At 37.0% G+C, this 15,026-nt stretch overlaps 1 protein-coding gene across 13 annotated transcripts in view; it reads right to left on the minus strand.

Moving 5' to 3' along the window:
* Positions 1-3,172: 3,172 nt before the first annotated feature.
* CYRIB (CYFIP related Rac1 interactor B) overlaps positions 3,173-15,026 on the minus strand; it is a 97,135-nt gene continuing 85,281 nt past the window's right edge. For all 13 annotated transcript variants that reach the window (XM_085221687.1, XM_085221679.1, XM_085221685.1 and 10 more), the window contains 9 exons: positions 13,661-13,782; positions 11,899-12,004; positions 11,160-11,296; positions 10,456-10,533; positions 10,242-10,358; positions 9,033-9,112; positions 7,337-7,463; positions 6,484-6,554; positions 3,173-4,065 (listed from right to left, as the gene is read on the minus strand). In XM_085221687.1, coding sequence (XP_085077813.1) covers positions 4,002-4,065; positions 6,484-6,554; positions 7,337-7,463; positions 9,033-9,112; positions 10,242-10,358; positions 10,456-10,533; positions 11,160-11,296; positions 11,899-12,004; positions 13,661-13,782 — 902 coding nt within the window. In that variant the 3' untranslated portion in view covers positions 3,173-4,001. The remainder of the gene's footprint in view (positions 4,066-6,483; positions 6,555-7,336; positions 7,464-9,032; positions 9,113-10,241; positions 10,359-10,455; positions 10,534-11,159; positions 11,297-11,898; positions 12,005-13,660; positions 13,783-15,026) is intronic.

The following is a 15,026-nucleotide window of genomic DNA, read 5'->3' on the forward strand; positions in this document are numbered from 1 at the left end:
GTCAGGTGAATCCCTCAGTGACGGAAAAAAAGGAAGTTGCATCCATTATTAAGAAGGGTAGAAAGTATGACCCAGGGAACTACTGACCTCACCTCAACTTGCTGATCTCACTACTGTGCCAGGGAAAGTCATCTAAGAGATCCTTCTGGAAGCTATGCTAAGGTATATGGAAGAAAGAAAGGTGATATAGGATAACAAGCCTGGCTTTGCCAAGGGCAGGTCCTACCTGACCAACCTTGTGGCATTCTACAATGGCATAAATACATCAATAGACAGGCAAAGAGCCCTGATGTCATTTATCTTCAGTGAGGCTTTAGACATGGTCCTCCACAATAAGCTTCTCTCCAAATTGCAAAGATAAGGATTTGATAGGTGGACTGTATGATGAACGAGGAACCGGTTGCAAGATCCTATCCAGAGAGTAGTGGTCAGTAGCTCAATGTCCAGATGGAGATCGGTCACAAGTGGTCAGTGGTCTGTACTGGGACTGGACCGATGCCCTTTAATATCTTCATCAGTGAAATGAACAGTGGAATTGAGTGCACCCTTAGCCAGTTTTTGAATGACACCAACATCTAGCAAGTTCCTGTGCCTTGCTACCAGGCTACCACACACTTGAGTACTGCCAGTGAAATAACTGCAGCCCTCTGAAAGCTTTAATCTGTTGCCTGTCCTATGTTCAGGAAACTGCACCAGACGAAGCAGGTGATCATCTCTCCCCATATGAGTTTCCAAGCTTCCTAGTACTGCAGCTGCCACAAAAGGAGACCAGAACATTTCACTATTCAGACTCAAATAACACAAAGGATCAGATTTTATCTGGCTAGATTAGTTGACTGAGTACAGCATTTCTTATGTTTTAGTTTCCATGGATGTGATAAGCCTGACTGGGCACCTTTGTTTTACGAGAACGACAAAACCAACCTCCAGAACATTATTAACAGTGAAGTAGGAGGAAAAAAAGACATTTCCCAGATCCACAGCCCCAAGCTGGATGCCATCACCCAGTTTCAAATACTCCATGTGACAGCAATCCACTACAAAGTCACCTGTCAGCATACCACAAACTTTATGTTGGCATTACTCTATTCCTTGCTTTGCTAATCCCACATGGAGAGCCACTGCTGTTGATCAGCAGACATTAGACTGGGCAGCACATCAGGAAAACAGGAAAAGGAATTGAAGAAGTTCGGGGCCTGTAAAAAAGACCAAGATAAAGGCCACAAGCGAACAGCCCAGTAATGTGGGGCTAACTCGACTTTGATATTAGAAGCTGTCTCAGATCAGAGTTGTTTCCACACACACTTTTGAAATTTGTATTAATTGCAAAATCAGAGAAGGCACTCAGGCTGTGAACTTACACCTGAGAGAACACAGCAATAATTCTTCAAGATACTCAAAGGAAGAACATAAGGAAAGCGTCCACCCAGAGCAGCTCCCAGGCAGCTGCACCGGTCTGTATCAGAGCAAAACAGCTAACTAGAGCAAAGCATTTATCGAAGGCACCTTGTGCCAGCCATCCTAGTGCTCTCAGTCTCCAGGCTACGAAAAATTAAAACACGGTGAGAAGATGAAGGAGTGATTTTGCAAGGAACATGCAACTAAGCTCAAGTATCAAACACCCAGCAGTGCTAGCCCAGCAATGTGAGCAGCTGATACCTCACGCAGCAAAGGCCTAATCTTCTTCTCTTGGAAGGCTCGCATGGGGAGAAGCTCGCTGAGTTGCAGGCCAGCCAAACGGAAGGCATGCCAGCTGTAATCTCCTTTCCCAGCTGTGTACACAGAGAAACTGCAGAATGCAAACACTGGAGGAAAAAAAGGAAAGCTCCAATTATTTTCAGACCACAAGAACAACCATGTCTAAAAGCAGAGATATTGGCAGGATAGCAGAAAAGAAGAGCTGTCCAAAACAGTCAATGTAAGAAATTGTATTGTTTTCATCCACAGCCACTGAGGCAGACAAAGAAAAGGAAATCTATGTTGCTAGTCCTTCAATAACCAGTCTGGATTTTCTGTCACATACCTGAGTTATGCTTAAAACTTAATCTCTGGAAAATACATTTCCTTAAAAAGCTTTAAGAACAGGACACAACAACTGCTGTTCCTGCAATTATTAAGTTTCTTTTTCCATAATGAGGTTGAGGAGAAACATCTTTTTCCTCCCATCAGCAACGAACTCAGGAGGCCAGTTACCCTTTCAGATACACATAATGGTTAGTTGCATGCGGAGTTCAACATTCATGCAATTCTGGGAAATACATACTTAAAAAGAAATCAAACCAAGTTCTGTTCTATCTCAGACAATTCCAACTATGACACTGCCAGAAGGATTAGAGTAGTACCAGATCTAAGCAAGAGAATTTTATTCCTATATGTAACACAGCACATGGTTTGCTTTCTCTTCAGAAGGGACTTCTACAAAGAATCCTTGACGTTAAAAAAATGAAAAAAAGTTAAAAGGAAAATCATTCATGATGGTGCAGAAGTGTAACCACAAGGCATTCAGCATGGTCATACTGGTATGTTAAAGTTGGAGCAAGCATGGCATGGAAAGTCACATCATTTGTCCAGCAAATAAAGCTGAGGGTGTTCTTGTTTGCCTGCAGGTTTTAAGTCTCCTTTCCAGAATGCTGACAACTTGTTTTTAGCATAAACACAAAACAGACAAGGTGCATTAATGCCCACTCATGCAAAACCAAACCATCTTTCAGAAGAATTCTCTCCAGCAGTTTTCATTTCTTGTTTTCCCATTCCAGCTTGATTTTCTTCACCAAGGCTCAACACCTATTCTGGAAAAACACTGGACTAGCACCAAGGCAACATCATTTACTATGTTAAGACAACTCAGAATTTACACACTGTTCCAATACCTACAGATCTGTAAAAGTTTACACTAGTATACACCGAAAGAAAAACTAATCTCCCCACCACAGGTATGGAAAGAGCCAGACTGGTAGCCTGGTCTGGAACGTCATTCTGATGGCTATGCAAGCCAGCAAAATGCAGTTTCTTCAGCAATGACCACCAGGACCTACGTGGATTGGACAGTATTCTTCCCCTCTCAAAACCTGGTGACAAGGAATCAACAGGAAAGAAATAAGAGCCCTGAAATGTGCTAGGTTTAAGGTCAGTGCACTAGACTCTAGTGGTTACTGGTAATGAAACAGCAGAGTTTTCACTATATAAAATTTATAAATTTATTTTTTGTAAAAATCCAAAGAGCACGAAGACATCTCACTCAAAATACTGGTAAATCAAACCACACTTAGAAAAATGAAAGCTGATTTTATTATCTTATCCACAGCCAATCATTTGACATGAACATGCATACGTAATTTTGCTACGCACACACCACAGTTTAACGTTAGTTATTAAAGGTTAAACATACAACATACATCCTTACAAAAAATGAGTCAAAATGCAAACGTAACTTTTAAACAAAACAGTTTTTACTCATTTAAAAAAACCTTTGTGTTGGGTACCATTTTGTACAAACACAGTTAATTTAAACAAATCTGCTTTTAGTTTCCTCATGGTTCAACATGAAAATAAGCTGCAATAGAAAATGAAGTCATCAAGGGATTTTTAAATAGCAGAAGTAGGCAGTCTTGCCATGCAGAAGAAGCAATATTAAATATTAGTTTTTCAAAAAAAGAAAAAACCACAAGTTTAAAAATATTTAGTTCAAGTCACAAATCTTTCCCCAGTACAGAGAAATCCAAATACAACGCATAATTAGCTGCCACTTAGGATGGCTATTCTGAAATGTAGAAACTTTCCAGAATTGTAATTTTTGATTTGGCACAGAAAAGAAGTCTGAGCTTACTTAAGAACAAGAAAGTGATTAAAAAAAAAAAAAAAAGTTAAAACAGGAAGAGAGAAAAAAAATACAAAGCAAGAATGAATGAGATAGTAGTTGCAATCACTAAAAAAAAAATCTGTGCATCTCAGTCATTGCAGAATACTGTCTGTCTACAGCAGGTGCGAGTTCCAGGTAATTGTTATTGCAACATGGATTTAATTTGCTTGGAGGTAGTCTCATCATTCAAATGCTTTGTTGTGTACCTAAGCACAGAAATAAAAATCAAGTTTAGAAAAACACAAACTATTTTGTTTTGGTACAGATAGGCTGAGGCATAGCTGAACAAACTGAGTTTATGCTATAGAAAACCCTACAGCCACTGATCTACACCTATTCCTGTTACCACGAATAGACTTTCTGTTCTGGAAGTGCTACTGTTATCAGATCAATATCCAGCAGCCTTACACCAAGAAGAAATAAAAAAGCCTCAGGTGGATGTTGGCTCATTCTCATATGCCACTTCACAGTAAAGTCACGTGCAGTTGTGAAAGCCAGTTGATGAGCACTGAGGCTGACTGAGTTCATGGGCAACACCTTCAACGAAAACAATGCTTCTGAAATCTTTCTTCCCAACTTCCAATAACTAAACCACCTAAAGATCCCTCAGAGGCAATGGCTTAATTCCCTGTTTACTTAGTTAGCTGTGCTAATCACATCTTTTAAAGATATAGATAAAAGTGTTTTTTCCTTTCTTTTCCCTTTCTTTTCCCTCAAAATTCTCTAGGGTATTTTTTTTTTTTAAATCACCACAAAAAACTTTGTCAGATCTTATTTTAAAGTACTGTGTACTCTCCATGTTGCAATCCGCGCACAGTTCCTTTCCCTGATCTTATTAGAAAAACTTATTCTGTAATTCAAATATTTAATGGGTTAAAATTAGCACTTTGACTGTGATCCATAACTGCGCTGATATTTTACATGTTCACTAGCAGAATATACAATGGCTTGGTTTTGAAAATCATTATCAATATAGATGCCAGGACATTTTGGGAATATATAATTTCCACAAGAGCTCTAAGCTCTTCTAAAATCTAGTTATTACACTTGGTATTTTGCCCATGTGAAAAAGCTGAACACGATTTAAATACTTATAAGAATTTAATTCCAAACAGCTGAGATCTTTCCAAAATCCATACTACCTTCCATCTGCTTTTAAGAGCCATGATTTACCTCTCAGAAAAGAAAACTTCCAACCCAAATCCTCCAAAAATCAAGGACTCAGATTGACTTAATTTCTCATGACATCACCTTGAACCCCCTTCCACTACGCAGGCACACAGCAGCTCAGCATCACTGGTCAACAATTCCAAATGTGATTTTAAAAAAGGATTTCATTATCTTACTGCAATGAATCGTCATATATATGAAAAATCTGGATTGTTGAAATATCTATGTATGTATGTATTGGGTTAGGGTGGCAAAATGTCAGCATGATAGCACAGCTCAAGTTCACAGAACTGAACACGATGGAGAGAGGACCTGAACAACGTTTTGTGTACTTTGCTGGGCAGAAAATAAATATTGTGTTTTCTTTTTAGAAACTTGTTTTCTTTCTCTGATTACCATCTCAAAGACTGATTTCTTATCACAAGAGGTTTCAGAAATGAGTAACCAAACCATGTAGGCACGGAAACACCCAAAACTTTCCAACAGATTTTTTTTTTTTTTTTTTATCTTTAGCTAATAATCTGAAAAAAAAACTTGCCCAATAATACACCTATAATACTATATTATTTCCCTTCTTACTACAGCTGGACACAAAGAAAAAGAAAATTAAAGCAGTTTCACTACTGATAAGAAAAAGCTAAATGAGCAACATCAACTAAAGCTTCCACATTTCAAATGCACAAATAGCCATACAGAAGTATAGTTAACTTGTGCTAATAAACATGGTACTTCTTCAAGTAAGCACAAGAGAGGCCTCCACTTATCTATTATGTTTCATTTTATCTTGCAAATCCTCTGATGCTTGACACTAACATGAAGAGCACGTAGAGATATAACTGTATGATCCAATTAGCAGTTTTTAGGCTTCTGTAATGAGTTACTTGCTCTTTTTCATCTCTAATTTATGCATTAACCACTTGTCTTGTATATTCTACAGCAAACACATTGATACTTGCACTGCAAGTACCTCTTTATAAATACTTTGCAACAGCTTTTCGTATGTAAGTAGAAACTGCTCCTCTATCTACCCTGTATGTCTGAAGCTATCTGTGGAACAAGAAAATTGTATTAAATTACTCTCAGACTCTGCTAACAATACATAAAATCATTAACATTATCAAACCACACAGCCAAGGATATGGCAATACTAATTTATTAGTCAACAATTTTGCCTTCAGGTACAATTGCTACTCTGTCACATACACCTCTTCACCCACTCTTATCCTGCATACAGCTGATGCATGTAAAAAGCTATCTTAGAGCAAATTTACAACATAGCCTTTAAAACACAACAGCTTCTTCATGTGTCCATGTCTCCAAACACAATGGGAAAGAAGCCTGCAATAACCACATTCGTCTTTTACCTCCAGCACTAAACACTTCATTGCTGAAAGGAAGACCCTGGACAATTTCTGGAAATTTACAAAGACTTCAAATAAAGAAAAAAAGATTACCTGAGAGCATTTAGAAGGCCTTCTACACTGTTAGGAGGCTGGTCTTTAAGAACTTTGATGCATCCTTTCATCTAGGAGTCAAAAAAAAGATGATTTTTTTCATACAAGTACCTTGTAAGCTTACGGAAGTGTTATATATTATTTGCCACTGTGAGAAAATTACTTAAAAATTGCAAGAGTGCACTTCCTTGATACTGGAATTAAGCTTTCAGTATTATGTTTTCTTATAACAAAATAACTCAGATCATTCAAAATCTGCTTATCTTTAGACGACACAACATTGATGTGAAACTCTGATGCATCGATAGTAAGAATAAGCAATTATAAGAACAATCTTTGCCTACAATAGATTTATGGAGAACAATTCAATTCAGCTAGTGAAATAATGACAAAATGGCAATTGGATAATACTCCATATCAAATAACCACTAAGCAGCATATGTTAACAGCATGCATTTCACAGACTGCTACCAAACAAACCAAGTTAGACCTGAAGACTAGCAAAGAATGAAGCATTTTACAGGAGTGAGGAACAAGCCAGATGCCACCGTTGTTTTCAGTAGTTTTGATTTGTACCTTTTAACACAAATGACTGTTCACAAGTATTTCAAGTCACCACCCAAATTCCATCACATTTTTAATGGTCTGACAATAACCACTATGTATCTAAAGGCCTGTTTTATATTTCTCTCTGCTTATGCACTTGTTCTGTTGCCAGTTAACACTACCCTTTCACTGTCAAACCAAAAGGCACATCTGCTACTAAAACCTGCACTACTAAAATCCACACAGAAGAAAAAAACTACAAAACAGTTTAAATACTCAGAAGATTACTCAGTAACAAAAAACTTACATCAATTTTAGAAGTTTTGGCAAAAGCGCCCACTGGATGCACGTGGTCATAGAGTATGATGACACCCACCATTACTCTCAGACAGAATGATACTGTTTCCTCATTTGTAAACCTGCTTCTATATTCACTGTAATTGAAAAACACAGAAAATTATTCATCAAACAAAATAAAGCTAATCCCTAGTAATACCCAAGATAAGTTTAAAGAGAAAAACTATGCACTCTGCTTTGCTCTGGTGCATCCTCATCTTGGGTACTGAGTGCAGTTTTGAGTATAATATAAGAAGGACTAAAACTATTAGTGTCTAAAAAAAGGCTGCAAAGATGGGGAAGGGTTTACAGGGCAAAACACATGAGGAGTGGCTGAAGTCTTACGGTTTGTTCAGCCCAGAGGAGACTGAAGGGAGGCTTTGGTGCCCTACAGCTCTCCCAACAAGGGGAATGGAGAAACAGGACCCAAGGAAATGGCCTGGACCTGCACCAGGGGGTGAGTCTGCTGGGTGTCACGAAGAGGTTCTTCACCAGAGGGTGGTCAGGCATGGAAGAGGCTGCCCAGGGCAGTGGTCTCATCCCCAAGCTTCCAGTTGAAGGAGAGTTTAGACAACACTCTCAGACATAAGGTCTGAAATTTTGGGTGGTCCTGTGTGGAACCAGAGGCTGGGCTCCATGATCCTTTTGGGTTCCTTCTAGAGCAGAATAGTCTATAAAATCCTGCCATAAATCCTCAGAGAAAGAACAGTTCTGAGAGTTTTCCTTTTTCCTTTCAGCAATCTGATCACAAAAGCAAAACCACTGCTTAGAAAGCAATAGCTGGAAGTTACAGATTCTCAAATCTACAATAGCACCCTGTCGCTATGTTTCAAACTTCCCCCTCCCTCAAAAAAAACTTAAACAAAACACACCAACTTTGCTTTCAGCATGACTTATCCTTTCTCCCCTCTACTCCCTAAAATGCAAGCAACTCAAACTTCTGATGTGGGGACAGGAGGGAAATGAAAGCCCAATGGTAGACTGCTTTCTTGAATGAGATGACTATTCCAAAACAGAGTAATGGTATAAACACTGGGAGATATTAATGTATTTCAAAACATGTGTACTGAGGTATTTAATCTTCTTTTAATTTGACATTGCGCCTCTTGTCTGAAGAGTTTTACTGCTGAGAAATGATTTCCATCACAGAAAAGATACAAAGCTTATTTTGACTTTGTTTACACTCCCAAAGCCTCCCAAATTTTGAGTAGACTATAGACTGTCCTTATGCCTAAATTCATCTCATCCCCAGGCAAGGGCACTGTAACTTTGTTACAGCCTTCAGCCAAGTCAACTTGCAAGGAGACACCATTAAGCACAGTTGCTGATAACCTCTCTTCTAGGAGGCCCTAGGCAATCATGCTCAAATGGTGTATTTTCCTGAATTATATATGAGAAAACCATTTATAAGTACCACCAAGAGGCTGTCTAGCTTTCATAGCTGTTCTATTTTAAAATATTAATATGTTCAGAAAAGTAGACCACACGATTTGTGTGGCTAGCAAAATAAAACAAGTTAGTTTCATGTCAAGATTAACAACTAAGTTGGTAAAAAGATAACACCAAAATTCCTAGTTATTCAAATAGTTTTCCTCATTATGAATCACAAGTCACATCTAAAAAAATGGATATGATTAATGCATAATATTAGTACTATTAATACTCACGGGGTTTCCAGCATGACCCTACACACACTAGCCATGGTGCTTAAACAATCTGTAGTATTCTCTATTGGTAAATTTTTATTCTGCAAAAGAAGATTAACAGTTTTCAATTTTTTGTAAAAGACTATAATATAAAACATAAATCAAGTCAATGATCTGTTGGCATGGCAATATGGAGGAATTAAAAATTTCAGTACAACTATGGTAATGTTCTTTCGCACAGTTGTGTTTTGTACTTTTGCTTTTGTTGTTCTGGGTTTTAAACATTAAATTAAAAGCTGGCAACCTGAAGAGTAAAGTCTACAAAACTGAAGCCTACCATATCTGTTTTGCTTGCAGAAATGCACCAGTGAGATTATTGATGCTTAGGAAGTTCTAAAGGAAAAAAATCTAATCTGTTCTCTAAGGACAGACTTCTGTAGCCAAATATGCGCAGCAGATGTATGTCTTTCTTTTCGTTGAAGCCTCATCATTTCAGAAGAATATCTCAGAAATTTAAAACGATAGGTAACTTTTCAAGGCATTTCAAGTGTAAAGAAGAACGAATGAAGAATTTATTGAAATAGAAATAAGGCTTTGTATTAGTATTCTAACACATGTACTATTTTTTAAATTAAAAATGGTGTCTTCCATTTGAGACAAAACATCATAATTATCAAGCGTCCATCAGAATACATTCACTACAATTAAAGTATCATTGATATTTAGCTACAGTGAAACAGGAATGCTTTACAACATTGGAATACTTTTCAGGATCCATTCTCTCTCATTAACCTTAGTTGACTTTAAACAGCAAAAGAGAAGTGCCTTCAGAAGGAGAAAAGGAAGACGCACTGCGATTCCCTCTTCATTTTAAGCACAAAATCAAACTGTTTCCCCTGAAATTTTATGAAGTTTCCAATTCAAGTACCAAAAAAAAGCAGGCAGCATGCCTACCTTCTAGGTATTACTAGAGGAAATCTTTCACTATCAGTGTTATATTACTTCCTGCTTATTTTTTGCAATGCATCCACAAGGTGGCTAGCTGACATTGTTCACCTCTACTGCTTCTAAGAAAGGCACTTCTTGTTTCTTGAGGTTCCAAAAAAAAAAAAAAAAAAAACAACGTGGATTTCTGGATGCAAGAATAAGCCCCATAGTTCTGTTTCCAAAATGATGTCTGGCCCTGGAAAGCTTAAGTACGCTATCCAACCCATAAATGTATACTCTTACCTCTGACACAAATTTTGTTGTAGCATCACTTAAGGTTTTCAACATTGGCGTTGCTTCAGCATAAAATAAAGACATTCTGTTTGCCAACTCGTTATTTACTTCATTTTCTCCTTCTGCCTAGAACACAAAAGGAAAGAAGAATTCAGTTTTTCCTTATATGAAAAACTAGGTAGTAGCACAAGGTTACATTTCATAACATCTAAAGGTTACCTACTGGGACATTATTAATCCTCATGCGGCTCAGAGTTCTTCTGTAGTAGCTGAAGTCATTCTGTATAGCAGGATTTGTCATCTAAGTAGATATGGAAGGAAAAGAGTTAAGACAAACTTCTCAAGAAAAATATAAAGACAAGATCTCATAAAATTTAGTACCAAGAAAAAGAAAATACTTAAATTCCTTAAATAAAAGACTTTTGACACTGTAAATAGAGATACATACAACAAATCTATCTTATTAAATACACAGATTTTTCAGAACAAGATCTAACAAGGAAAGGAGGAGGTCTTCTAATAGAATTTGAAATTAATAGGTTGAAAAAATGTTTTTGTATGTTTGATTCCAAGGATCAGACCAACACATTGGTATTATGTATTATAAGCTAAGTTCTTTTCACATCAGCAAGAAAGTACATGCCCACCTATTAACAGTAACACCAGCACCATCCCAACAGATGTACCAAATTCAGCTGAAGAAACATGACTATGATGAACTGAAATGTAACAAGTGTCTAAAGCTAGTATGATATTTCTTCTGTATTCCAGTTTAGTCTAACTGTAGTTCATGCGAACAAGCCATCCATAGCACACATTTGAATATTTCCTAAATGCTCTGTTCTGGAACAGAACACAACCCAAACTTCACTAAATAGAGTTGTTTTCCTTTTCTAACCTACTTAGAAAATTACACCAAGTTCTTGCCTTGAGCTCATCAAATCGGAGGGTAAAGTGAAGAATTTCTGCGAACTGCTTAGCAAGAGCCTGCTCTCGCTCCAGGTGTTGTGTTGGTGAATATGGAGTGCTTGTCAGGGCTCCCAGCAGACCTCTCAATCCTGCCTCTTAAAAGAGAAGAGAATGTTTCACAATATACAACTGCACCTGCTTCTTGTGTCCGATATACTCTACACACTAGACTTAAAATATCAATCTTCCAAAACACATAGCAATTAATAATAGACTTCGGGAATGGTTTCTATGTGTCAATTTTATCATATTTACTTACAAACTGCTATGGAAACTATGCCCAATCAGCACTAATGAAGTGATGAAATGTTTTTCAAAAGGCTTTATTCCAGCTTTGTCAGCAATGTGCAAGTTATCTTCAAGAAGATAAAACAAAATTCAAGATTGATACCTATCATCCGAAGTCATGTTTTATTTGTCTGTTTTTAAGATAAACTCACACTCAGTATCTTAGTGCCCTCCCAGGTTACCACAGGGACAGGAGATGTCAAGTATACTCCTATCCTCTCTTCTCTCAGGTATCCGTTGAAGTAAATCTACTTTCACATGAAAAAGGCGGTATACAAAAAGAAGTGCATAGAAGGAATCTTGCAATAAGAACTCATAACAAATGGTTGACCTGGATGTGATCTATGTCTATATTTCAAGTGTATGAACCTAATGAAGACAAAAAGCATGTTCATACCATTCAACTTACCTAGTCTTTGAGAAAATTCATAGAATTTCTTTAGTTTGCCTACTAATGGAACAACTGCGCCCCATGCCTTCTCTTGCAGTTTCTCATCATTGGGATGCTGTATTGCCTTATATTAGGAAAAAAAGGAGGAAAAGAGTATGTTTAGATAAAGAATATCTGAGACTTCACTGAAAAAAAATCTATGCAGGGTGATTGTTAAGAGAAGTAATCTAGATTTCTAAATACTGAGCACTTTCTAGTAAAGAGATAACCAAAGACTAACCAAAGACTGTTCCAAAAAGCACTAAACATTTGTGTTGAAAGTAAGTATCCTGCATAGAAAAGCAAAACAAAAAACACCTTGAGAAAGTATAAATAAATTGTTAAAAATAAAGTTATTCAGATTATGAAACTTTACATAACCAGATCAACAAATCAACAACTTCACTTGCAAGCAAAGCAGTTCAGTGATCAAATTATCTAATATTATCTACCACCAATTTCAGAAACAGTGAAGAAAACAAACCACAATACAATCACTATGAAATTCAGGCTAAATATTACAGTAGGGACATTGTGATACAATCAGCAACATAAAGATATGTCATATGTCAGAACTTTAAGGCGTATATGTGTAGACCTCATCTTTACAGTAAGTTTTCAAGACAGGTAACACTTTGAATTCAATCTCTTCAAGTTTTTAAGACAGAAACAGGACTTTTCTGCAACTTATATTTATCAAGAAAACAGAAATAAAAAAGCTTGTAACTCCCTAGCTCCCTTCTTCAGTCAAGTCCTTGACTCCAAAATCCATTTCAGTCAACTCCGGGCTGCAAGTTTCAGCACACTTCTCTCTGGTCCCTAGAAAGCTTCCTTCTGCTTTGCCTACCTCCTCTCAACTGCAAGTCTCTTTCTCCACAGGAACTTCAGGCCTTGGTGCTGTGACACACATTACTATCAGATCCTAGAGCCTCTGCTTGAACATGCTCCCTCTTTAAAGAAAGGAGTAAGCCATCTCCCCTCCCCAGGGTTGTGTGTGACACAATTACCATTATTAAACCTAACTTACCATTTCAGAGAGACTGAATAAAAACACATGGTACTTATGAAAGCTGAATAGCTATGAATTTCTCCAATTTATATGGAGTGAGCAGAGACTTGTGTTTGGTAAGATTTCTCACAGCACGTTACAGTGAGAATTCTCCTCACTTTAGGAGCAAAGCAGCCCCTACTCTTCCATCTGAACCAGAAGAAGAGGGAACTGAAAGAGCATTTATTCTACTTTTCCTGGAAGCTAAAGAAAAAAATGGAGTGACATGTTGTTCAGAAACCCAGTCTCCATTCCAAACACCTCCTTCAGTAAAAAAAAAAGCCACTTTGAAGGCATTGAGAAGCCTTTCGCATTAGGATTCTCACACATCAGACTTTTCCAATCAGCACACAAAAAGATGTTGACCTTATTTAACATTGTATTGCAGTCATGCTACGAGCTTGTCAAACGACCACTAACTTAAGAAGAGCTAACGTGGAAATAGAAAGAAATTGCAACAATTCCATAAAACCTCCGAGAAGTGTGCTATTACACGTGCGTTAATGTTACTGAAACAAGTGACATCCATTTTGCTGTTAAAAGGAACATTCAAAAGGAGAATTTCAAGACAGCAATTTTAATAGGCAACATGCTCTGCCAAGACAGCTCCTGCAAGCAAAGTTAAATTCCAGTGGTACTGTTAGGATCAATGAACAATCACAGGCTGTGCACAATCATAACGCTCTGGCTCACCTCTCGTATTTCATGACCAGCTCCTCTATATGACTGCAAGTCTTCCAGTATTCCTTCTGCATCCTTTAACACTACATTCACCTGATTATAAATTTCCTTTTCAGATTCTGTAGGTTGGGCATCTAAACAGTAGAACATATTAAATATATATATATATTTTTAACAACATTATGGAATTCAAGAGGCATACCATCACCTAGGGGACAAACTCTTCATACAACTCACTAATTACTACTATGTATTAGGAACACCAAAAGAGAGCAAATTGCATTTGTTTTAGTCATATTTTACCTTCTTTTAGCACCCCAAAAATTCCCCCTAGAGTCTACTCTGACTTATTTACTATTAGATTCAGAAAAGAAATCCTGGCAGGATGCCTTTATGAGTGCTGTATAATGATAAGTGATCTTCACCATGGGGTGCACTGCAAACTCAGTGTACAGTAAGGGACTTAGCACACTCACTACACATATACTAACAATGGAAATGAACACCTGAAGGTTATCTGGGATTACTGCGTAAGCTTATTTTTCTTCTCTTCTGCCTCCCTTGTTTGTTACTGGTAGGGAAAAGAGCTGCTGTATCTTTTACTTCTAAATATAATTAATTCACAAGACATTCTTTATTGCACTAATTGCAAAACCATAGTTGAGAAGAAAACCTAGTGTAAGCTTGTTCTCTCTTTTTTTTTTCCATTTAATTTTAAAGATATACATTGTCTTATCTGCAGTATATTTGATTATTCTTTCAGAAACCTCTATATAGGTATGCATTTAAAGAAATGTCATTCAATAGGAACTACATTTTAAGAAAACCAAGAGGCTTTAACGTTTAAACATAACCACTTCAGTATAAATATCTCAGACTTGTTTTACCTGACAAACTTTTTCTTTTAAAATTCTGATGAAAGCTCTAAAGTTAGGTCCTCTTAGACTGATACAAAAAAGGTTAAATATCAAAGCTGTTAGTGCAGCTATTTACAAAAAAAAAACAAAAAACAAACAAAAAAAACCATTCATCCACTTAAGTGGGCAAAATATGATATTAAATAAATACCAAGATATTGCAATTCGAGGGTTTCCAATAACAAAAGTCAAGGGATTTATTGTTACTACCCTTCTATAGGGACAAACAAAAGCTATCTTACGGGCAATACAGCCTCATAATTTTGTGCAGTTCAAAAAGCCCAGAAACAATCTTTAATAAAAGTGATTTTTCTATGATCAATATATACAACACTCACTAATGGTGATGGAAGTCAGAGACATTAAGATAAAAAAAAGAAAAAAATCCCAATATGAGTGTTACACAATAGAAAATCATTATAAAGCAGAGTTTACATTAGAAGAAATTAAGTTTCACATGC

The sequence above is a fragment of the Meleagris gallopavo genome, chromosome 3, assembly GCF_905368555.1.
Source record: "Meleagris gallopavo chromosome 3, MGAL_WU_HG_1.1, whole genome shotgun sequence".
Lineage (NCBI taxonomy): Eukaryota > Metazoa > Chordata > Aves > Galliformes > Phasianidae > Meleagris > Meleagris gallopavo.